The sequence below is a fragment of the Bombina bombina genome, chromosome 12, assembly GCF_027579735.1.
Source record: "Bombina bombina isolate aBomBom1 chromosome 12, aBomBom1.pri, whole genome shotgun sequence".
Taxonomy (NCBI): Eukaryota; Metazoa; Chordata; class Amphibia; order Anura; family Bombinatoridae; genus Bombina; species Bombina bombina.
In genome coordinates this window covers 92,988,760-93,015,031 of record NC_069510.1, presented here as the reverse complement: position 1 = coordinate 93,015,031, position 26,272 = coordinate 92,988,760, and the positions used below count along the sequence as shown (strand labels likewise).

Below are 26,272 nucleotides of genomic sequence, written 5' to 3'. Positions count from 1 at the left end.
TGCACTAACTAGCGAGCATATTACAAGTTGAAAGTAAAGATTGTGGTCGTGTGCAAACAAAGACCTAGCTTAAAGTATAAGGGATAAAATTAGCACAGGTTGTGATAAGCAATATTGCAACTGTGCTAACTAGCGAGCATATTACAAGTTGAAAATAAATGATTGTGCTGTGAGAAGAGTGGGGTCATGTAAGAGTTAGCTTCCATTATTTAAAGTGAATTTCAACTTTCATGATAAAGTGCCCGTTTTTTAAAAAAACTATTAAAAACAGGGGTACTTTCAGTCATAAAAGTTTACATTGCACCGGATTTTATAAATACTTACCTTGATCTCCTGAAACGCCGGATCGCCTCTATTACAATCAGGGAGACTTGGGATGTCTGTTATCATGAAAGTTGACATTCACTTTAAATAATGGAAGCTAACTCTTACATGACCCCACTCTTCTCACAGCACAATCATTTATTTTCAACTTGTAATTTTCACTTTAAGAACAGCCCTAAGCTTACTCCTTTTAAGAATACTTGCATAGCACTAATTTGTGCACCATAAACCCCTTATTTTGTGTAGTTATAATATACTAGGGGTGATATTTCCTGTGTATCTATACTTTATAAAAAACATAGTGACATTTCTTCTCAATTTTGTGCAAACTGGTTGATTTGTAACCTGAAAGGGACAATGAATGTTGTACTAAAGTGAAGCACGGTAGATTAATTTGCCCAAAAAAATATAACAGTAGCGCTGCGGAATCTGTTGGCGCTCTACAAATAACCAATAATAATAATAACCGTCCTGAAAAAATAATCACTCTTGCAGGATTTTAGTTTTAATTTGTGATATTGCAGGTCCCTCTGCCCTCGTGTTTTTCCACGGCTATTTTTATTATAATCTGGGCTATAATATTATATATAATCCTTAGATATTTTATTCCTACTTATTTTGTTCATATATTGCAATAGGGGTTTAAAATATATATTTTCCTACTTTAAATTGATATTTTCATTGAAAAGCATAGCTATGTATGGAGGGTGAAACTAATACTATTTGTGGAACTATTAAATATAGTTTTTAATATTTAGGTCAGGGGTGTGAGTGACAGGTGAAGGGGCTAAAATATGTCAGTTTATAATTTATAAGTTTTTTTTAAAAAAATGAACTTCACTATAAGAGGTTGAGTCAATCTCCGTCGTCTATGAATGTACAAAACTTGTGAATTAAAACCTATTATCACATTAAATATCCGTATTCCCCTTACTAGTCCTGTCACATACATGAAGTTTCCTTCTCCAAGGCACCAGTTGCTAAGAAACAAGAGGCAGCCATATTGCTCCTCCCATGTGACGCATTTCCGCTTCCGCATCTCAGTCCGCCCACCGGAGTCACCGGAAGCGGAGGGAGCCGGGCGGGCAGGACCGGAGAGACCTAGAGACAGCGCATTGCGCTGGGTGATAACCGGAGCTGGGTTGTGCGAGGCCTAGCGGGAGTGCCCCGAGCTAAGAGAACGGGAGACAGCCTGAGAGAGCGCCACGCAGCGGCCGCACCGTGTGTGACACACCCCCAGCTGGCCCCGCGCTACCTGATACTGTAGCCCAGCTCCACTCAGTGTTACCAACACCCAAGCGATTGCCACCCCAGATTCTCCTATTGCCCCTCTCACCCGGTGACCTGCCCCGGTGCTCAGCCCCACACACCCCACTATGGCAAAGAACACGCTGTCATGGCGCTTCCGTAAACTGGACATTGATGAGTACGATGAGAACAAGTTTGTGGATGAGCAGCTTCAGGAGGAGCCGGCGGAACCGCAGGGCCCTGACGAAGGGGAGGTGGAGAGCCTGATCAGGCAATATCCTTCTGGAGAAAGGGCCAGTTAAGGGTGGTTGGGCAAGGAATATTGTCATGATGATTGGTACTACAAGGGGTACTGGGGAGGAAATGTAATATAATGCCTTAATAGTGCAGGGAAAGTAATGTGGGGGCAGTTATGTCTGATAAACCTGGTGAGGGGCACCTAAGTCTGCTGGGCAGAGATGGCTGTTGGGTTTGGAACACTAGCTTGGTGAGGACTGCTTCACCTTTAATATAATCATGGGGAGGCAACTGCTGTAGCAAGCCTGGCAAGGTAGTGATGGTGGGGAGTAATTAAATGGAGTGACTTTGAGTGGAGGACTTGGCAGGAGATCAAGAATGACAAAGGTGGAAGGGGTGGGGGCAAACGCATGGTTAGGCTAGAGTTCAGGTAGTTAGGGGCATGTGATAGAGAATGAGGAGGGGTCAGAAAATCCCTTGCCATGGGACAGGTAAAGAAAGGTATCAGCATTAATGGTTGAAATATATGTAGGAAGTATACCTTTAAGGGAGAGGGGATGGCTCAGGATAACTGGTTGGAGGGGACCATAGAAAAGTTTGTCAAGATATGTATGAGGATAGTTGGGAATTAAGAGACAAGAGATGATCAAGTGTGGTAAGGGTTAACAGTATAACTGGTAAGGGTAGAGTTGGATGTGGAGAAAGAGGGTGATTGGTGAGCAGGCACAAAGCTGCTGGAGCCCAAAACACACTGAGTGGCAATGAGTGTTCACTTTTGAAGCCAAGGGACAAGAAGTAAAGCCGACAAGACAGGAGGATAAGTATGGGGAGAATGTAAGGAGTCAGCCAAAGAGATGACTAGATGACTGGTATGAGGAGCATTAGTAGGGTCAGGTAAAGGTTATGACAGGAAGACACAAGGAGGGCAATAAAGCTCTTAGAGCTGTGATTCCTGACATTCTGCAGTTTGCTGGTAGTTTGTTGTTGATTTTAGCCAGAAGTGTATATGACTGTAGGGAACTTTTATGGTCTGGTTGGGCAAGGGTTAAGCTGTGCTTAGCAGGGAACTAGAATGTAAAATATCTGCTAAGACTGATTTGGGAACAGCAGTTGCAATACTGCAGAATGATGATTGCATAGATAAGCTTTCACTAGGGGCTGGTGCTTGCTTATGGGTCACAGTACAGGTTGTAACATCTTATTTGGCCTTGAAAGGCAATATTCCCATAATCCTCTTGTGCTGCACACTGAGTCTTTCTCTGACAGCCACCTACGTGGGTGTGCACATTAGGTGACTCGTTAAATTCTGGCTTTTCACCCACCACACCCCTGCTGCATTCTGTATACTTCTATAAAAACATAGCTATAGAAGCATAATCTGAGCACATGCCATAGCCAACTACCCTTCTGTGCTAAATTCACTATGAAACAGTTTGATTTCCTTTCATATAAGGTTTGCCACCATTACTGAGGGTGACTGCCATTCTCTCCTACTGCTGCTACTCTTAAAACTTTATTCTCTGCTTAACGACCAACACAGGAAAATCGTAGAAATTAGTGTTTTTTATATATATTTTACATTTAATTTGTAACTGTTGTTGACACTATATACTGTGTGTGTATGTGTGTATATATATATATATATATATATATATATATATATATATATATATATATATATATATATATATATATATATATATAAAATATAGAGAAAATAACTCATTGTGTAAACCATTTACAAATCTAAACAAGTCAGAAGACTTGCTTTAAACCCAGAAACTCTCTGACTACACAGTTTCCAATGCAGCAAAGGAATCTGGGTAAGATATGCAAAGGAGGTTCACAATGACTCACCTTTTTACTTTTAGCCTGCTTTTTAAGACAGACTTCCCTTTATGCCATAGCACTGCTGCATTACACAGCTTTTATGCTTAGGGTTAGTACAGTGATTTAGACCAATCCCAGGACAGCTGTTTCGTGGTTATTGCCACTCATCAGCTGGGAGTAGGTTAAATCACTGCTTGGTAAAGTTCATTTCTGGGGGAAATTCAACAACAATTAAAATTATGGGGAGGCGAAAAGTGAAAAAAAAAAAAAATATATATATATATTGTAAAACTGGCCATTTTTTTCTTTTATATACAAATCTTGTAACAAAAAATACAGGCACGTTCTGATTCTTTATATTATCTTTGCATTTCTGACCTTGGATAATTAGGCTAAATGGGTTAAACACATATGCAGTGTTCTCCTCGGGACCTTTTTTAACGGGCACACTACTCGGCTGTTTTTACCAACCACCCAGCTAAAATGTAATCCAATAGTAAACTGAAATGAGCTTAATGTTGTTCAGTGTTTGTTGTACAAATTATCATTAAATCGGTTTTTTATATCATGCAATTAATCTGTGGTTTAAATAGCTTAATAAATACTTCATGCTGCTACCTGACTGGCAAACCTTTCTGTGAACACGGATATGTACAAACATTCAATCTCCATGCAGGTGAGCCAATCGGAAGCATCTTGCGGTGGGGCTTTACTTATGTGTATATAATAAGTAACCCTTTTCAATTGGATTAACACATAGTAAGAAATTACAGCATGTGTTTTATTTGCATTTGACCGTCCCTTTATCAACGTGAAAAGTTTTTAAATTCATGGGATTGTTTGATTTCAATTCAAATGTGAAGTTTTGGCTTTTATAGCGTCATATTTTGCCGTTTTATGTATTAGACAATAATAATGATTGTTAGAGAACATTATTTGCAAGTACCGTATGAACAAGTTAAACATAAAACGGAGTGTAATCATTTTACTATGGCAGTTGAGCTCTAATTAGTAATCATTTCACTGTATAAATAGCTCACCTCGGCTCCTAATGTGCTCAGTCTTCTATACAACTTGTTTCTTTGGCTACTAAAAACACTTCTGACTTCTAAGTTTCGTACACCTTTGTCAGCTGCTGATGTAAGTAGTCTTCACTGTGTATAGAATAGTTTGCTTAAAGTTTGGTTCTATTTTTTTTAATTTTTATAAACACTGTGTTTTAAGAAGGATTGGCCTGTACTTGTTCACCAGTAGTACTGTGGTAGCCACCCTTATTACCCAGTAATCTATCTGTCCTTAGGTATCAGTTGTGCACAAACGTACTTCCTGTTTAACCCTTTAATGAAAGGGTTTGTCTACATTGGAACAGCATTCTGATGTAAACTAATTGAAATCCAGCGATCGTGCACGCAAGCGCGAGATTTCAATGATGGGATCGACCGCAATCACATCCTGGAAGCGTCGTTGGCTTCAGGACAGCCAAATGGCTAGGACGTTCTATAATCTAATTTGTTTTGTCTTCTTGGTGTCCTTTGTTGAAAAGCATCCCTAGGTAGGCTCAGTAGTAGCAATGCTACTGAGTGGTGGCTGTATGTGTGTGTGTGTGAAGATGAGTACAGACTCTCGACATCTAGAGATACCAGAATCGTTTCTGGTTTTACTGTTAGGTCATCTAGTTTTCTTAGGAGGTCTGGAGTGTATTTCACATAGGAGGGGAGCGAGAGGAGAAAAGGGCGAAGAAAGTGATCAACATATACTCCTATGTGCTCACTGATGCTGCGGATTCCCGAGACTATTGGTCTTCCAGAGGGATGTGACATAATTTTATGTCATTTTGGAATCGCATAGAATGTTGGCGTCACTGGACACACAAATTGAAATTCTTATTATTTGTCAAATATAGTTTTGAATAGTGTGGTTCTATAATATGTTGCTACCACGTTGAGAGACTGCCATTACTTTTCGGAGATACAATGTATTTCTGTCATTGCTTGAGCACTTGAGGAAAGTTTGTACATCTAATAATGAATGGTTGATCTCCCACTGCAGTGGTATTTTTTTCTATATAGTGACATATCCAATGCCTTTCTCTGCTGCTATAGATCTGTAATAAACTGTTTTTGCATTTATTTGAACCCGTGTGTACATGTTTCATTGTCTAATTAAAACCTCCAGCCCTATATCTATATATTAGATTTTTAGGGCATTTCCAAGAGTGCTGCAATCCCCCCACTTTCACAGTAACTCGTCTAGCTATACTGATTATCTCTTTTCTATTTTGCTCTGAATTGATTATTTATGGGGGTCTGCACCATAGCCTAAAATGGTTAAATCCCATTAGGCTTACATTTTATTCAATCCAGGGTAAAATTTTCCCTACTCTGACAAGTAAGGTTCCTGGTATAAATTATCCTCTCCCTGTTTTATGTTAAATTTATCTATCTATATCTCTTGTCATTGGCTCACCTAATGTGTTCAGCTAGCTCCAAGTAGTGCATTGCTGCTCTACATTACTCAACGACTATTACACATTAGAACATTTTCTGTTTGCACTTTTACCTCTAACCTTTCTTGTAAATATCTTTTAACATGTTTAAAGGAACAATATACTGTAAAATTGTTTTTCGATATATTCATTGACTTCTACCAGCTGCAGAGTATAAAATGTACGAGAGGGTTTATTTGTGCTTTTAACCTCTTAAGGACATATGACGGAATTTTTCCGTCATAAAACAATTGAGCAAACTGAAAGCTGTGTCCTTAAAGGGTTAAACCACAGCCTATTACAATGGGTTGAGCTTGCAGGTAATATCAGATCTCATTATGTTATCACTTTGTGTACACACACTTGCTTCCTTATATTATATTTGTCTGTAAACCAAAGCTCAATACTTAGAGAACAATGGAAAATTTAAAAATTGTTAACTATCCTGCGCCCCACTGAGAGTGTAATTTCTTCTGCTGGCTGTGTTTACATTGCCTGTCAATAGCCTAGAGTACAGTATAGAAACTTTCATTATAGGTTGGGATACCACAGACTAAATTAGCTATTTTAAATGCCAAAATAAGGTTAAAGGAGCTACTTGTAAACAATTTAATACATTCCAGGGGGTAGAATCAATTTGAAAGGGAGAAAAATGTTGGGTAAACTATCCCTTTAAATAGTACTGTTTTCATATTCTTTTAATATGTTGGATAATATTTGAATAAAGGTTCATGCTACCATACTGACCGACTGCTGATAGTCCCAATGAGTTTGTGTTCTCTCACTGATCTAATGTCTGGTGTTGTATATACAAGTTTATTTTAGTATTTCAATGCTGGCGCCCCACAGCTCTTCGGCAGTATGAAAACTTGCAGAGTTGTAGCTGCGCTTTAGTTTATAGCTACCTGTGGTGCCGTTAGATTCAAAGATTGTTTGAAATTCCCTATTTTAGAAATGCATTCGGCTTCGCTCTAAATATAGACTTGCGTCCGGGCTAACGGTTTAGGATGAGATCACTGTTCTCATGCAGAAGTACGATTCCTGCCTTGTATGTACTTATTGCTGGGGCCAGACTTTGTTAACCCTTACACTGCTCATGAGAATAACCTGCTTTAATGAGAAGATGTTAGCATGGGTACACATTTTGAATTTGCGTTACTATGAATTACCCAGTTATGCTTTTAAGAGCTTATGAACTTGAATGGGGGTTAGGCTTTTAGGGTTCTAAATATTTGTTTAGTTTAAAGTGGAGAAACTGATTTTTTTTTTTTTTTTTGTTTCCTTTAATCCTGCAATGCAAAGTATTTCACAGACAGTGAGCAGTTACAGGAAATGAAGCTGTCTATAAACATTTCATGGTGTCACATTTTAACAATTTATAAAGCGTTTTGTCACTTAGAGAAACATGACTGTACTTGATAACTTGCTTTCACAGTCAGGGATATTAAACCATAAAATGCCATCTATAACGATGTATTCTAGGCAATGCTTAGTCTGACAATAATATGTAGATGTTTTGGTTTTAATTTAAATTACTTGTTAAATATTGAAGAAAAAAAAAGTGTACAGGGGAAAATTTTGAGCACCATGGCTTTTCAAATGGTATATCCCTGAACTTTACAGTGATGTGAGGTAACGAAATAGCAGTTTTAGCACTGGGTGCTAGCTGAGCGCGTCTGGTGAGGCAGTGACGGCAATGCGCTACTGGGTGCTAGCTGAGCGCGTCTGGTGAGGCAGTGACGGCAATGCGCTACTGGGTGCTAGCTGGGCGCGTCTGGTGAGGCAGTGACGGCAATGCGCTACTGGGTGCTAGCTGAGCGCGTCTGGTGAGGCAGTGATAGCAATGCGCTACTGGGTGCTAGCTGAGCGCGTCTGGTGAGGCAGTGACGGCAATGCGCTACTGGGTGCTAGCTGAGCGCGTCTGGTGAGGCAGTGACGGAAATGCGCAACTGGGTGCTAGCTGTGCGCGTCTGGTGAGGCAGTGACGGCAATGCGCTACTGGGTGCTAGCTGAGCGCGTCTGGTGAGGAAGTGACGGCAATGCGCTACTGGGTGCTAGCTGAGCGCGTCTGGTGAGGCAGTGACGGCAATGCGCTACTGGGTGCTAGCTGAGCGCGTCTGGTGAGGCAGTGACGGCAATGCGCTACTGGGTGCTAGCTGAGCGCTTCGGGTGAGGCAGTGACGGCAATGCGCTACTGGGTGCTAGCTGAGCGCTTCGGGTGAGGCAGTGACGGCAATGCGCTACTGGGTGCTAGCTGAGCGCGTCTGGTGAGGCAGTGACGGCAATGCGCTACTGGGTGCTAGCTGAGCGCGTCTGGTGAGGCAGTGACGGCAATGCGCTACTGGGTGCTAGCTGAGCGCGTCTGGTGAGGCAGTGACAAGGCGTATAGAGTAGCCACCAATCACCACCTAACTCCTGGTAGAGGATTGCGGCTCCTGAGCCTACCAAGGCATGCTTTTCAAAAAAGGGCACAAAGAGAACAATGTACATTTGATAATAGAATTGGAAAGTCTCTGCAGCTTTGAATTTTTATTTTTAAAAAGCATTTATTTCCTATGCAAGTGGTTTAGTACTCTGAGGTGGTGTTTTACAGAAATATTACTCTGTACAATAAAGCAAGTGCTAATTTTACATTACCTTAAATCCCCTGATAAGCACCCGGGATCTAACCTACATAAATGTCATTATTCTAATGAGTGACAGCAATGCAGGGGAATAAAAATAGCTAATACATTTGGAGCTTGCTAGACTTTCTGTCAGTTTATAGGATTATAAAGCAGGTTGCCCTGTGCCCCTAGGGGGCGGGACTAACATTTTGTGCTGCGCTAATTACTACATGGCTTTAAAGTCACATTTTAAAGTTTCATAATTTTAGATGGAGCTTGCAATTTAACAAAACTTTCCAACGTACTTCCGTTATCAAAACGTGCACATTCTTTTTATATGCACACTTTCTGAGGCTTCCATTGTTATAAACTAATTCTATATAAACCAATTATATCTTGTTTTTTTCCCCATGTTACATTGCAAAATGCGAGAGCATATTCTGTATCGTTGCTCTCCACAGAACATTTTGTTAGCCCGGTGGCATTACGAAGTAGCCGGGTGGGGGCAGTGTAATATTTTCTAATATATCATTTTGCTATCCAAAGCACAAATTAATTGCAAAATGTAACATAAATTTATTTAATGATAGTTTGTGCAATAAAAAAAACTTAATATTATCTAGTTTTAGCTTAATATTGGCTAGAAATGTAGCTGGGTGGTCAGTAAAATCGCCCTGGATGTGCACCTGCTAAACCGGAGAACACCGATTATATACAAGTACAAAACCCTTAATCCTTTTCTGGTCCCAAGCAATTTGGATAGAGTTTCTGAATAGTTTAGATCAGTTGTCAAAAATTCTATTTAAAATTTAGGTTAGGAGCCAAGCATACTTTTAGTAGCCAGACAGTGGTATTTGTTTATAGTTATATGGGGTAAAATTCTAGGATCCAGTGGTGAGCCCTGGTTTAGATTTTGGAATATTTGTATCTGTAAAATTGACAGCTTGGAGAAGGAATGGGACCAAGTGTAAAAAACAATCTTATATAAATTGTGACATTTACATGTCCTAATAAATCTTATACATGCAACCTAAATGTAGTTTTATATCACGTATAATACTTTTTATATAGATAATACCCTCAGATAATACAGTACTGTTATCAGAAAGGTAATAGTACTGTTTCAATTTAATATAGATTATTTGCATTTTAAATCCCCAAAACCAGAGACACCGGCAGAGAAGATTGTGACTTAGAAAAAGGGAAAAATAGGGAATTTGTACCTGCATATATTTTTAATACATCCCTGTGCATTTGGAGTGACATTTTCATAACAAACTGACATTGCAGGTGATCCTGGGAATACATAATTAAATGCTATTAGTACCGGTAGGTGTGGTGTGTGTGTTGTGAGTCTGGTGTTTCAGCATATCTGTGTAGTACAGATCTGGTACGTTGGGCAGCGTGCAGTGTGATTTCTGACTACAGATGCTATTTTCTGGCTATACATTTGCACTGTTATATGGTAGTTTCCAGTACTTTTTATTTTATGAGACTGGACTGTCTGACACATTGTAAAGTGTTAGTTAGACACATGCTATGCAATGCTGTTCTAAGCTCCAGTTTCGGGTCAGTGAGTGTCGTTTTGTAGAGTCAGAAGTGCTGCTTGGCTCTTGGTTATAAAAAGCCCAGTGCCCGCACAGTTGAAGAGCAAGTCATAACCGCCAGTGACTCTTTAACTTGATTCGGGTGGAGCGCCAATATTTTTACGCTAATGGCAAAACTTGATCAACCAGTTAAGTCATTTAATTGCTTAGTAACGAGTCATGATTGAGGTTTACTAATCTTCCTATGTGATACATCATTGTTTAGTAATAAACAAAGAAGACAGATTTTAATGTCAGAGCATTCAGCCTATGTAGTCTGTCTGTGTTAGTACCAAATGGTGAAACACTTGAAAATGATGCAGTATATCTGTAAGTAGCTGATTAGAAAATTATCACATGGACATCTCTTAAAAAAATATTTTACCTGAAAATTTCCTCATTGGCCACATCCTATTTTAAAGGGACTTTTAAAGTGATGGAGTGTTTTAAGAATGCTAGACTTTACCAGCACTAAAAATAAAGGTGACATTAATTCACAAGTTTAAAAATAACTGTGTAAAAGTCACCTTTTATTTTGTCGCGTCTTCACTGCTAACCTAAGAGCCTCCTGCCGCCCACGGCACAGCTCTTTTTTCAATGAGGTGACGTTTCCACCTCTTAACCAATAGCCGTGCTAGCATACTGCACAGTGCCGCACAGCTATTGGCTAAGAGTTGGAAGCGCTACCTCATTGAAAAAAATAAGTTTTGCCTCTTAGCTTACCAATGAAGCTGCAGCTCGTGAATGAGTCCCATTTTATTTTAGTGCTGGTAAATCCTAGAATTTACCATCGCTTTAAGCAGCCAATCGGGATGCTAGTCATGGGACTTGTAACTGAGTGCACATCTGGCATGTGCAGGCAGTCGCTTGTTCCATCCTCAGTTCACTATAAAATCTTGTGAGATTTCAGTGAAATCCCACAAGATCACATTACAGCAAAGCAATTAATAATTGTTGCCATTTATCTGCAAATCAATTTATCTACAAAGCAAATTTGCAATATACCTGTAGTTAAATAGACTATTTGAGCCTTATTACCCAAAGCATTGTCACGTCATGAAAGTGAACCTATCACGCTGGGCAAGAAATAGCATCTCTATATAAGCGCGTGCAATAAGGGAGGCCTGTGCTTAAGCCTATCACTGTAGGATTAGCCCTTTGGGCTGTTGGAGAAGTTTGCCACATTAATTCTCTTTAGCGCACCCTTTGTTTTCGTATTGAAACCATCCTAGCAACAGATGGTAATTTAGTATTCTCGCTAGGGACAGCAGTTGGCAGCTTTTGACGAGATGTGGAAAGCCAGATTATAATGCTTCTGCCAATAGTACTTGTGGTGATGACTCATTTTACCAACTTGGACAGATGGCCGTTCCTTGCGTGTACTACTGTTTAAGTGAGTGAACATATTTTGACGGTATGCAGCACTAAATTCACTTAAAGGGACAGTCTAGTCAAAATTAAACTTTCATGATTTAGATGGGGCTTGCAATTTTAAACAACTTTCCATTTTACGTTTATCATCAAATTTGCCTTTTTCTCTAGGTATTCTTTGTTGAAAGCTAAACCTAGGTGGGTTCATATGCTAATTTCTAAGCCCTTGTAGGCCACCTCTTATCTCAGTGCATTTTGACAGTTTTCCCCAGCTAGACAGAGCTAGTTCATGTGTGCTATATAGATAACATTGTGCTCACTCCCATGGAGTTATTTGAGTCAGCACTGATTGGCTAAAATGCAAGTCTGTCAAAAGAACTGAAATAAGGGGGCAGTCTGCAGAGGCTTAGATACAAGGTAATCGCAGAGGTAAAAAGTGTATTACTAAAACATAACAATGTTGGTTTTTTTAAAACTGGGGATTATATATCTTTTTAAACAATAGACATTAAAGGGACAGTCTACACCAGAATTTTTATTGTTTTAAAAGATAGATAATCCCTTTATTACCCATTTCCCAGTTTTGCATAACTAACACATTTATAATAATATACTTTTAACCTCTGTGATTATCTTGTATCTTAGCCTCTGCAAACTGCCCCTTTTTTCAGTTCTTTTGACAGACTTGCAGTCTAGCCAATCAGTGCCTGCTCCCAGATAACTTCTCGTGCACGAGCACAGTGTTATCTATATGAAATACGTGAACTAACACCCTCTAGTGGTGAAAAACTGTTAAAATGCAATCTGAAGGAGGTGGGCTTCAAGGTCTAAGAAATTAGCATATGAACCTCCTAGGTTAAGCTTTCAACTAAGAATACCAAGAGAACAAAGCAAAATTGGTGATAAAAGTAAATTGGAAAATTGTTTAAAATTACATGCTCTATCTGAATCATGAGTTTATTTTGGCCTACACTGTCCCTTTAAGTAGACTGTCACATTTGGTAAGTGTACTTGCTGTGTCTTTCACTGATATGTTAAATTATTTCAAGTCCTCAAATTTTGAATATGAATGGGAATAATAATCAAAGAAAATAACTGCATCCCTCATAAAGTAAAAGTATTCACAGATTGCAAGGAAGATCAAGTTTTTACTTTGGTTTAAGGAAAGGACAGCAAATATAGCTTCTGTAGATTTCAGTAAAGCATCTTTCATTCTCTAACATAATTATAAACTACATTAGTTAAGACTGGACTCAGACATCGGTAAGTGGGTAGAACTCTGCTAAAGCATAGAGGATGAAAGTTGTATTAAAGGGACAGTATACACCAATTTTCATATAACTGCATGTAATAGACGCTACTATAAAGAACAATATGCACAGATACTGATATAAAAATCCAGTTTAATTTTTTTTGTAAAAAGTACTTGGAAGATCCCAGTTCAGCACTGTTGATGAGGTTAGGCTAGAACACCCAGTAAAATAGGCTGGGAAAACAGGAACAGCAGAGACTCCCCACTCCCTTGCATATGGAAAGACAGATTATACAAACAGGAGCCTCAGGAATGTGTAGACATCAGTATACATCTAAAACATTGGGGCTTGGTTAGGAGTCTGTAAATCAGCACAATATTGTTAAAAAAAAAAAAAAAAAAAAAATCTTCACATTGTTACAAAACGCTCCCAGATGAGCTATATCAATGGAACGTCTACAAGACATATATGCAAAGAGAAATCTAGTGTACAATGACCCTTTTAATTGTATTCAAAGCATTGTGCATTATGAGTTTAGTGCCTTGGAATTTAGTGCAGGGGCCTGTTGTATATATTTTATTTTTCTAAAATCTACTTTTTGTTATTTCACATATCAATAAAGGAACAAACTAAAAATGCACACCGCTGGTTTCTACATTTTTAAATAAATCTGCTGACCCCAGTGTGCACCAATGGGTCTGAACTCTGTAGATTACTGTCTATAGCTTTGCACTGCTTCCTGTGTTTATACCTTAACTTGATGCTGCACAGGAGATTTGCTTCGTGCTTTCCACGCTGCATTTCGGAACTCACCTGTTAACTCCAAGAATCAGCTGGTAAAGGTAAGTTATGTGTATGGATAAAAAAATTTTTTTATTTATTTTTATGGGAAAAGGCTGAAGAGTGGGACGGTAGGAAATAAAATATCTATGGCATCAATATTTCTTAATGGTTTGGTAGTCAACATATCATCTTGCATGTATATTTACAACAAAATTTATACAGCTGCCAACAGCTATTTATGTTCTTGGCTATATTAACCCTACAGCCTTTTTCCCTCTAAAGCATATTATATTCAGCCAGTGTCTGCTACAAGGGGCCCAAACAAGAGTTATGTATTTCCCAGTAGCTAGAAGGTCAGGAAGCTGTTTCCAGGTGTGTGTTCAAGACAAGCAGACTCAGGACTGAAGTTAATGAGGTTCACAGAGAGGGCTGTACCTAGTGGGTGGAGCTAGATATCAGGTAGACAGTCTGACTTACACAGCACCCCCTACAGGGGACAGGGAAATGTAGGGAAACCTTGCCATTTGCCAGAAAACATCTTGTGTTCTCTTGAAATTCAAAGTAAGTGTTGCCTTTTGTCTTTTATTATGCATTTGCTGATCATGCACCTCTACAGTTAATGATTTTTTTTTTTTTTTTTTTTAATATAAAAGTCATTAGCTGTTGCAATGCACATGTAATATCACTTGTAAGCTTAGCCTGAATTGCTATCCAGAACATTTAGAATCGATCAGTAATAACTTCTATTCCTCGTGTGCTTCAGGAACGAACCCAAGGACTTGTACTCAAGGTCTTGACGTCCTTCAAAAGCAACGATATTGAGCAAGCAGTGAAGAGCCTGGACCGAAATGGGATTGATTTGCTCATGAAATATATCTACAAAGGTTTTGAGAAACCTACAGAGAACAGCAGCGCTATATTGCTACAGTGGCATGAAAAGGTAGGTCTCTTGGGGGGGGGGGGCACAGGGCAACAGGATTTTACTAAACTACATTTATGGGGTGGATTTAGTAGGCTACAACTTATCACCTAATTTGTTTGGGGATTTTATTATTATTAATAATAATGCTTGTTAATAATTGTATTCAACCTTTACAAAAGGGTTAAGTACATGGTATAGTAACACTCTCAGGAGCTGCAATGTATTGTCACTCCTGAGCACGATACAGATTGTGAACCAATAAGAGGAATACACAAGCAGCTGCGAATTAACGGTGGTATCCGGCATACGAATGGCACAGGAGCACACTCGGCTTAAGTTTGGGGTTATGCCCTTTTGTAGGGGTTAAACACACTTTGCAAAAGAAAAGTAAACAATTTAGCAGTATACTTTAATATTTATTTTGCCCCCTTGGCATGTAATGCAGCGTTTGTAAATTGAAAATTTTCTCATTTTTAGCATTGGAAATGCACCCAGCTGACTTTTCAAGGCTAACCCTGCTACATATCTTTCCATTCTTAGCTTTAACAGATATCTGCAAAACCATGCACTTTATACTAACAATTAGGCAAGTTGTGGTTGGATGTTGGCTATTGAAAAACACAATTTATGCTTACCTGATAAATTTATTTTTCTTGTGGTGTATCCAGTCCACGGATCATCCATTACTTGTGGGATATTCTCATTCCCAACAGGAAATTGCAAGAGGACACCCACAGCAGAGCTGTTATATAGCTCCTACCCTAACTGCCATATCCAGTCATTCGACCGAAAACACGCAGAGAAAGGAGAAACCATAGGGTGCAGTGGTGACTGTAGTTTAAATGAAAAAATTACCTGCCTTAAAATGACAGGGCGGGCCGTGGACTGGATACACCACAAGAGAAATAAATTTATCAGGTAAGCATAAATTGTGTTTTCTCGTGTAAGGTGTATCCAGTCCAAAGATCATCCATTACTTGTGGGATACCAATACCAAAGCAAAAGTACACGGATGAAGGTAGGGACAAGGCAGGTACTTAACCCCTTAATGACAAGTGACGTACCAGGTACGTCCTGCAAAAACTTGCAGTTAGTGACAATGGACGTACCTGGTACGTCACTTGTCTAAGAGAGTGCTGGAAGCGATCGCAATCGCTTCCAGCAGCTCTCAGGGTATTGCAGTGATGCCTCGATATTGAGGCATCCTGCAATACCCTTTAGAAAGCATCCGATGCAGAGAGAGCCACTCTGTGGCCCTCTCTGCACCGGTAGCGATGCGGCCGTTCGTTGGTGGGTGGGAGCTTACAGGGAGGAGGGTGGGCGGCCCATCGCTACCCGGCATCCGGTTCCTTCAAGTGTATTGTGCACGCCGGATGCCGGGAGCGTGCGGGGGCTGCGTGCACGCGCGCGCAGCAATCACTGGCACTGCCACCAATGAATTTAGGTAAGGATCTGGATCTGGGGGGGGTGGGGGGGGGGTGGTTGGGGCAGCTACACTTGATCAGGATCTGGATCTGGGGGGGTGGGAGGGGGTGGTTGGGGCAGCTACACTACAGAAAAAATAAAACATGTAACAAAACACTTTTTTTGGGGGGGAAAACTGGGTACTGGCAGACAGCTGCCAGTACCCAAGATGGTGGCAATTAGGTAGGTGGGGAGGGTTAGAGAGGTGTTTGGGGGGGATCAGGGAGGTTGGGGGTTAAGGCAGGGGTCCATCACAGCTGAATAATTTAAAAAAAACAAAAACAAAAACAAAAAAAAAACACCTTTTATTTTAGTACTGGCAGACTTTCTGCCAGTACTTAAGATGGCGGGGACAATTGTGGGGTGGGGGAGGGAAGAGAGCTGTCTGGGAGGGATCAGGGGGTGGGATGTGTCAGGTGGGAGGTTGATCTCTACACTAAAGCTAAAATTAACCCTGCAAGCTCTCTACAAGCTACCTAATTAACCCCTTCACTGCTGGGCTTAATACAAGTGTGGTGCGCAGCAGCATTTAGCGGCCTCCTAATTGCCAAAAAGCAACGCCAAAGCCATATATGTCTGCTATTTATGAACAAAGGAGATCCCAGAGAAGCATTTACAACCATTTGTGCCATAATTGCACAAGCTGTTTGTAAATAATTTAAGTGAGAAACCTAAAATTGTGAAAAATGTCACTTTTTTTTTTTATTTGCTCGCATTTGGCGGTGAAATGGTGGCATGAAATATACCAAAATGGGCCTAGATCAATACTTTGGGTTGTCTACTACACTACACTAAAGCTAAAATTAACCCTTCAAGGTCCCTACAAGATCCCTAATTAACCCCTTCACTGCTGGGCATAATACACGTGTGGTGCGCAGCTGCATTTAGCGGCCTTCTAATTACCAAAAAGCAACGCCAAAGCCATATATGTCTGCTATTTCTGAACAAAGGGGATCCCAGAGAAGCATTTACAACCATTTGTGCCATAATTGCACAAACTGTTTGTAAATAATTTCAGTGAGAAACCTAAAGTTTGTGACAAAATTTGTGAAAAAGTGAACAATTTTTTTTATTTGCTCGCATTTGGCAGTGAAATGGTGGCATGAAATATACCAAAATGGGCCTAGATCAATACTTTGGGTTGTCTTCTAAAAAAAAATATATACATGTCAAGGGATATTCAGGGATTCCGGACAGATATCAGTGTTCCAATGTAACTAGCGCTAATTTTGAAAAAAAGTGGTTTAGAAATAGCAAAGTTCTACTTGTACTTATTGCCCTATAACTTGCAAAAAAAGCAAACAACATGTAACCATTGGGTATTTCTAAACTCAGGACAAAATTTAGAAACTATTTAGCATGGGTGTTTTTTGGTGGTTGTAGATGTGTAACATATTTTGGAGGTCAAAGTTAGAAAAAGTGTGTTTTTTTCCATTTTTTCCTCATATTTTATATATTTTTTATATTAAATTATAAGATGTGATGAAAAAAATGGTATCTTTAGAAAGTCCATTTAATGGCGAGAAAAACAGTATATAATATGTGTGGGTACAGTAAATGATTAAGAGGAAAATTACAGCTAAACACAAACACTGCAGAAATGTAAAAATAGCCATTGTCATTAAGGGTAAGAAAACTGAAAAATGGTCCGGTCATTAAGGGGTTAAACGGAAGGTACCACTGCCTGTAAAACCTTTCTCCCAAAAATAGCCTCCAAAGAAGCAAAAGTATCAAACTTGTAGAATTTTGAAAAAGTATGAAGCGAAGACCAAGTCGCCACCTTGCAAATCTGTTCAACAGAAGCCTCATTTTTAAAGGCCCAAGTGGAAGCCACAGCTCTAGTAGAATGAGCTGTAATCCTTTCAGGAGGCTGCTGGCCAGCAGTCTCATAGGCTAAGCGGATTATGCTTCTTAGCCAAAAAGAAAGAGAGGTTGCCAAAGCCTTTTGACCTCTCCTCTGTCCAGAGTAGACAACAAAGCAGATGTTTGACAAAAATCTTTAGTAGCTTGTAAGTAAAACTTTAAAGCACGAACCAAGTCCAGATTGTGTAATAGATGTTCCTTCTTCGAAGAAGGATTAGGACACAAGGATGGAACAACAATCTCTTGATTGATATTCTTGTTAGATGCCACCTTAGGTAAAAACCCAGGTTTGGTACCCAGGACTACCTTATCCGTATGGAAGATCAGATAAGGAGAATCACATTGTAAAGCAGATAACTCGGAGACTCTACAAGCCGAGGAAATAGCTACCAAAAACAGAACTTTCCAAGATAAAAGTTTGATATCTATGGAATGAAGAGGTTCAAACGGAACTCCTTGAAGAACCTTAAGAACCAAATTGAAGCTCCATGGGGGAGCAACAGGTTTAAACACAGGCTTGATTCTAACCAAAGCCTGACAAAATGCCTGAACGTCTGGAACATCTGCCAGACGCTTGTGCAAAAGAATAGACAGAGCAGAAATCTGTCCTTTTAAGGAACTAGCTGACAATCCTTTTTCCAAACCATCTTGGAGAAAAGATAATATCCTGGGAATCCTAACCCTTGGATTCACACCAATAAAGATATGTACGCCATATTTTATGGTAAATTTTCCTGGTGACAGGCTTTCGTGCCTGTATTAAGGTATCAATGACTGACTCGGAGAAGCCACGCTTTGATAAAATCAAGCGTTCAATCTCCAGGCAGTCAGTCTCATAGAAATTAGATTTGGATGGTTGAAAGGACCCTAAAGGGCGCTGCTAGAGCATCTATTGGCGTCGCCTTGGGATCCCTGGACCTGGATCCGTAACAAGGAAGCTTGGCGTTCTGGCGAGACGCCATGAAATCCAGTTCTGGTTTGCCCCAACGATGAATCAATTGTGCAAACACCTCCGGATGGAGTTCCCACTCTCCCGGATGAAAAGTCTGACGACTTAAAAAAATCCGCCTCCCAGTTCTCTACACCTGGGATATGGATAGCCGATAGGTGGCAAGAGTGAGTCTCTGCCCAGCGAATTATCTTTGAGACTTCTAACATCGCTAGGGAACTTCTTGTTCCCCCTTGATGGTTGATGTAAGCCACAATCGTGATGTTGTCCGACTGAAATCTGATGTACCTCAGAGTTGCTAACTGAGGCCAAGCCTGAAGAGCATTGAATATCGCTCTTCCAGAATATTTATTGGAAGGAGTGTCTCCTCCTGAGTCCACGATCCCTGAGCCTTCAGGGAGTTCCAGACTGCACCCCAACCTTGAAGGCTGGCATCTGTTGTTACAATTGTCCAATCTGGCCTGCGAAAGGTCATACCTTTTGGACAGATGGACCCGAGATAGCGACCAGAGAAGAGAATCCCTGGTCTCTTGATCCAGATTTAGTAGAGGGGACAAATCTGTGTAATCCCCGTTCCACTGACTGAGCATGCATAGTTGCAGCGGTCTGAGATGTAGGCGTGCAAACGGCACTATGTCCATTGCTGCTACCATTAAGCCGATTACTTCCATGCACTGAGCCACCGAAGGGCGCGGAATGGAACGAAGAACACGGCAGGAATTTAGAAGCTTTGATAACCTGGACTCCGTCAGGTAAATTTTCATTTCTACAGAATCTATCAGAGTCCCTAAGAAGGAAACTCTCTTGTGAGTGGGGATAGAGAACTCTTTTCCTCGTTCACTTTCCACCCATGCGATCTCAGAAATGCCAGTACTACGTCCGTATGAGACTTGGCAATTTGGAAGTTTGACGCCTGTATCAGGATGTCGTCTAAATAAGGGGCCACTGCTATGCCCCGCGGCCTTAGGACCGCCAGAAGTGACCCTAGAACCTTCGTAAAGATTCATGGGGCTGTAGCTAATCCAAAGGGAAGAGCTACAAACTGGTAATGCCTGTCTAGAAAGGCAAACCTGAGAAACCGATGATGATCTTTGTTATCGGAATGTGAAGATAAGCATCCTTTAGATCCACTGTAGTCATATATTGACCCTCCTGGATCATAGATAGGATGGTACGAATAGTTTCCATCTTGAATGATGGAACTCTGAGGAATTTGTTTAAGATCTTGAGATCCAAAATTGGTCTGAAGGTTCCCTCTTTTTTTTTGGGAACCACAAACAGATTTGAGTAAAAACCCTGTCCCTGTTCCTCCTTTGGAACTGGATGGATCACTCCCATAACTAGGAGGTCTCGTACACAGTGTAAGAATGCCTCTCTCTTTATCTGGTTTGCAGATAATTGTGAAAGGTGAAATCTCCCTTTTGGGGGGGGGAAGCTTTGAAGTCCAGAAGATATCCCTGGGATATAATTTCCAACACCCAGGGATCCTGGACATCTCTTGCCCACGCCTGGGCGAAGAGCGAAAGTCTGCCCCCTACTAGATCCGTTAACGGATAGGGGGCCGTTCCTTCATGCTGTCTTAGAGGCAGCAGCAGGCTTTTTGGCCTGCTTACCTTTGTCCCAGGTCTGGTTTGGTCTCCAGACCGTCTTGGACTGAGCAAAAGTTCCCTCTTGTTTGCATTAGAGGAAGTTGATGCCGCACTTGCCTTGAAGTTTCGAAAGGCACGAAAATTAGACTGTTTGGCCCTTGATTTGGACCTGTCCTGAGGAAGGGCATGACCTTTTCCTCCAGTGATATCAGCAATAATCTCCTTCAAACCAGGCCCGAATAGGGTCTGCCCCTTGAAGGGAATGTTAAGCAGCTTAGATTTTGAAGTCACGTCAGCTGACCATGATTTAAGCCATAGCGCCCTGCGCGCCTGTATAGCAAAACCATAATTCTTAGCCGTTAGTTTAGTCAAATGAACAATGGCATCAGAAACAAAAGAATTGGCTAGCTTAAGTGCTCTAAGCTTGCCAAGTATGTCATCCAATGGAGTCGCTACCTGTAAAGCCTCTTCCAGAGACTCAAACCAGAACGCCGCAGCAGCAGTGACAGGAGCAATGCATGCAAGGGGCTGTAGGATAAAACCTTATTGAATAAACATTTTCTTAAGGTAACCTTCTAATTTTTTATCCATTGGATCTAAAAAAGCACAACTGTCCTCGACAGGGATAGTAGTACGCTTTGCTAAAGTAGAAACTGCTCCCTCCACCTTAGGAACTGTCTGTCATAAGTCCCGTGTGGTGGCGTCTATTGGAAACATTTTTCTAAAAATAGGAGGGGAAGAGAACGTCACACCTGGTCTATCCCATTCCTTATTAATAATTTCTGTAAACCTTTTAGGTATTGGAAAAACATCAGTACACACCGGCACTGCATAGTATTTATCCAGTCTACACAATTTCTCTGGCACTGCAATTGTATCACAGTCATTCAGAGCAGCTAAAACCTCCCTGAGAAACACGCGGAGGTGTTCAAGCTTAAATTTAAATGTAGAAATATCAGAATCGGGTTGCACCATCTTTCCTGAGTCAGAAACATCACCCACAGACTGAAGCTCTCCTTCCTCAGCTTCTGCATTGTGAGGCAGTATCAGACATGGTTCTTAAAGCGTCAGTATGCTCTGCATTTCGTCTAACCCCAGAGCTATCTCGCTTACCTCTAAATTCAGGTAGTCTGGCTAATACCGCTGACAGTGTATTATCCATGACTGCCGCCATGTCTTGTAAAGTAATCGCTATGGGCGCCCTAGATGTACTTGGCGCCATTTAAGCGTGAGTCCCTTGAGCGGGAGTCAAAGGATCTGACACATGGGTTGAGTTAGTCGGCATAACTTCCCCCTCGTCAGATTCCTCTGGTGATAAAAAATTTTTAAAGACAGAATATGATCTTTATTGCTTAAAGTGAAATCAGTACATTTGGTAAACATTCTAAGAGGGGGTTCCACCATGGCTTTTAAACATAATGAAAAAGGAGTTTCCTCTGTCAGACATGTTTGTACAGACTAGCAATGAGACTAGCAAGCTTGGAAAACACTTTAAATCAAGTTAACAAGCAAATATAAAAAACCGTACTGTGCCTTTAAGAGAAACAAATTTTGTCAATTTGAAAAACAGTGAAAAAAGGCAGTAAATCAAACGAAACTTTTACAGTGTATGTAAAAAGTTAAAAGAGCAATGCACCCACTTGCAAATGGATGATTAACCCATTAATTAAAAAAAACGGATCAAAAAAACGATATAGACGTTTTTTAACAGACACAACAAACTGCCACAGCCTGCTGTAGCCCTACCTTCCCCAATAAACGACTTTGGAAAGCCTTTGAGCCCTTTAGAGATGTCCTATAGCATACAGGGGACTCCTGAGGGAAGCTGGATGTCACAGTTTGTAATTTTAACTGCAACAACTGTAACTTTTATACTACAACAGTGGAAAGCCTCAGGAAACTGTTTCTAGGCAAAATTTAAGCCAGCCATGTGGAAAAAACTAAGCCCCAATAAAGTTTTATCACCAAAGCATATATAAAAACGATTAAACTTGCCAGCAAACGTTTTATATTGCAATTTTATAAGGGTATTACCCCTGAGAGTAAGCATGATACCAGTCGCTATTAAATCACTGTATTCAGGCTTAACTTACATTAATCCCGTATCAGCAGCATTTTCTAGCATTTTCCATTTCTAGAAAAAATTGTAACTGCACATACCTCATAGCAGAGTAACCTGCACGCCATTCTCTCGCTGAAGTTGCCTCTCTCCTCAGACATATGTGAGAACAGCAATGGATCTTAGTTACAACCTGCTAAGATCATAGAAAACTCAGGCAGATTATTCTTCTATTTACTGCCTGGGATAAAATAGTACAACTCAGGTACCATTTAAAATAACAAACTTTTGATTGAAGATAAAAAACTAACTATATTTCAACACTCTCTCTTACTACCTCCATGCATGTTGAGAGTTGCAAGAGAATGACTGGATATGGCAGTTAGGGTAGGAGCTATATAACAGCTCTGCTGTGGGTGTCCTCTTGCAACTTCCTGTTGGGAATGAGAATATCCCACAAGTAATGGATGATCCGTGGACTGGATACACCTTACAAGAGAAAACAACTGCAGCAAGCAAGGTGCTAATTTGTTTTACAAATGTGTGGACTGATATGTTCTGTAGCAACACAAAAATGTCTTGAATTTACAAGATTTTAATATAGTTTCATTGTTTTATTTATTTTCACTCTAAAAAATTAAGAGGAATAGGAAAACCCACAATTAACGGGGGCCGCCATGTTGTAGCTTAGTTATCTTAGATTTAAAGGGACATCAAACCCAAAAAAATTCTTTCATGTTTCAGATTGAGCATACAATTTTAAATACCGGTAACTTTCCAGTGTACTTATATTATCAATTTTGCTTCATTCTTGGGATATCCTTTATTGAAGGAGCAGCAATGCACTACTGGGAGCTAGCTGAACACCTCTAAGCCAATAACAGGAGGCATATATGTGCAGCCACTAATCAGCAGCTAGCAACCGGCTCCTTAGCCTACCATTGCTATGCTTTTCAACAAAAGATACCAAGAGATTCAAGCAAATTTAGATAAGATTGTTGTTTAAAATGACATGCGCTAACAAAATCATGAAAGAAAATTTTGGGTTTCATGTCCCTTTTACAGACCTGTTTTTATCGCCTATCTACTGCTGAGGCCAGTTAGTAACTGTTCCAAATGAGACGCTAAAGTATCTCATCATTGCTATAGTCAACACGACCATTGTTTGCCACTGGCTCTTTATATCTGCCCCTCAGCGGAAGAGATTAGATAAGGGAACCTAGGTTTCAACATGGCAGTGCTTATTACGTGATAGAAACTAAAATGTATTTGTTTAATATCTAAACTACTAACATAATTTAAAACAAAAACTACTTTCCATTCTCAGGCTAATCTTTGCTTTGAATATAACCAGCATTTATTTACCATTTAATGTCATTAAAGTGATTGTAAAGTTTAAGGAATTAGTGCCCAGTATCTATAAATACTCTTTAAAAACAGGAGCACTTTAATTCATTAAACTTTACAAACACGCTTTTTTATTAAAATACTTCAAGGATTACTGTTTTTTACTTTTTTTGTTACACAATAGTCCCATATTTTGTATAATTATCATCTATTAAAAGCTACTAACCTATATTTTGTATAAAACGAAGCTTACAAACCTTATATTTTTACTAAATATTACCCGGCCATGACGTCACCTTTTCCAGCCCACCGTTTTCGGCATAGTGTGTATATGAAATGATTGACCAATAACATTTCGCTCCTATGCATATCATTAGCAGCATAACCCTTCCTAATAAGCCTGCACATCAATTCGGCTAAATCGCGCATGTGCATTTGTAATCGTAGAAGCCGAAGTTACGCACATCTGTTAGTTTTACGCTTGCGCATTGGAGGGAACTGCTGCTGATAGATTCGACTTGCCTTATTCTACTGCAGATGGTGACGTTTCCTGTGACGCTGCGGTAACTCGCGCATGCGCATTAGTTCAGAAAAACGCCATCTTACAACTGCAGTTGTCAGCACGGTTTGGGAATCCGTAACGGCTGACATACAAGTAGGTTGGGAAACAATAGTTCAAAGTAAATTATTGGCAAAAGGGTACATATTTAATAAATGAAGTACATTAGAAAATAGGAGTTTTAAAACTATACTACCATTTTATTTGCATATAATTTCTGACTACAGTGTCCCTTTAACTTTTCGTTACAGTAAACAGCCAATCTTCCACCTGCATCTCCTTCTGTATTTTGACTAATCCGGCTTCCTCCAATCGTTCCGTGCCCCAATTGGCGTCCAGCTCGTGGGGCATGCAACGATTGGACGAAGCCAAATTCGTCATAGATCTGCTCAATACGGTAGGAGATGTGGGCGGAAGATCGGCGGTCTGTTTACCATAACGAAAAAGCTAAGTATGTAAAAAAGCGTGTTTGTAAAGTTTAATTAATTAAAGTGCCCCTGTTTTTAAGAGTATTTTTAGATACTGGGTTTTAATTCCTTTACAATCAGTTAAAGTGTATTTCCGTCTGTATTGTAGAGGCACCAAATTTAACCCAGATTAAGTCACCAGTCAATATTAAACACATTATCTGCCCTATATAGATAGATATACACAGATGTTGGAGAATATTTTGACAGTAGGATACCTGGTTCTTTGTGCTATACATGTGATATTCCTATCTAATGACACGCTTTTTCTCCCTACAGGCATTAGTAATAGGAGGACTTGGGTCCATAGTTCGGGTTCTCACCTCAAGGAAAAGTGTGTAAAAGACTGTACTAGCTGAATCCAGAAGTTGCGTTCCAGGCTCCAGCGCTGTGAAGGAAGGGTGGGTACAGTGACCCACCTGTCTGCAGAGTGCCGCCTATCTATTAAAACTGTTTTGGAAAAGTCACTTGGGAATGCTTCTTTTTACCGCTATGGACGAGAAATGAATGTATGTTTTTAGTTGGGTATGTTCTGTTACAGCACCAGTCCTCAATCAGTGATGGGATTTACCATTGTTGAAATCCTAGATGCCCGGCTTTAAACACAGGCTGCAGCAAGTTCCTACGATACAGTGGTTTGTGGCCAAGTAACAGCGCCTGCAATTAATGATCCCTAAAATTCATTTATATGTACCCACCCCTAGAATCAAAGGATTCCAAAACAAATGATGTGATTACCATGAAAAGGCACAGAACAGTATATATTCAAAGTGAGATGGGACTGGTGGCTTTTATTTTGTTAACTTGTACATACAGGATTTTAGGAGTTGACTTCTTTTGATCTTACTTGAAATAACTATTTTAAAGATGTAATGTTTTGGGGATTTGGGATTTGTGTTTGTGGTGTTCAGCCATTGTCTAAGTTAAACTCACGGTTCCTCTGGGGTTGGTCTGGTTTTCTTTATTCTGCAAATCAGCACTGTAAAAGAGAACCGAACTTCCACAGTGACACTACTGTACTTATACCTGTAAACTTTATTAAATTAGAGGTTTCAGGAGTGAAGTGGTTAAACGTGTTTTTGTTTTGTCTCCAAATTCACATGTTTAATTCTAAGTTCTAAAGCAACACTGCACGTATCTCCCTGAACCCTTCTCCCTCCAGTAAATGGGTCTTGATCATAAGACAAAGATGTAGATATATCATAGTGGCAACACATGGTCTCAGATGAAGATACTTTTCCATTCTGTGGAATGAGAAAAGAAACCAAATACTGTTACCTTGACTCATTGCAAGATAGTAGAGCAGACGTGGAATATTACAGTTTTGGCA

General features: G+C 40.1%; 1 protein-coding gene across 1 annotated transcript; it reads left to right on the top strand.

Annotated features, from left to right (window-relative positions):
• Positions 1-1,353: 1,353 nt before the first annotated feature.
• Positions 1,354-26,001, top strand: ARPC5L (actin related protein 2/3 complex subunit 5 like). The gene is made up of 4 exons (XM_053696150.1): positions 1,354-1,847; positions 13,711-13,782; positions 14,487-14,663; positions 25,222-26,001. Exons 1-4 carry the CDS (start codon positions 1,701-1,703, stop codon positions 25,282-25,284), a joined length of 459 nt encoding a protein of 152 aa, XP_053552125.1. The 5' UTR covers positions 1,354-1,700; the 3' UTR covers positions 25,285-26,001.
• Positions 26,002-26,272: the final 271 nt, after the last annotated feature.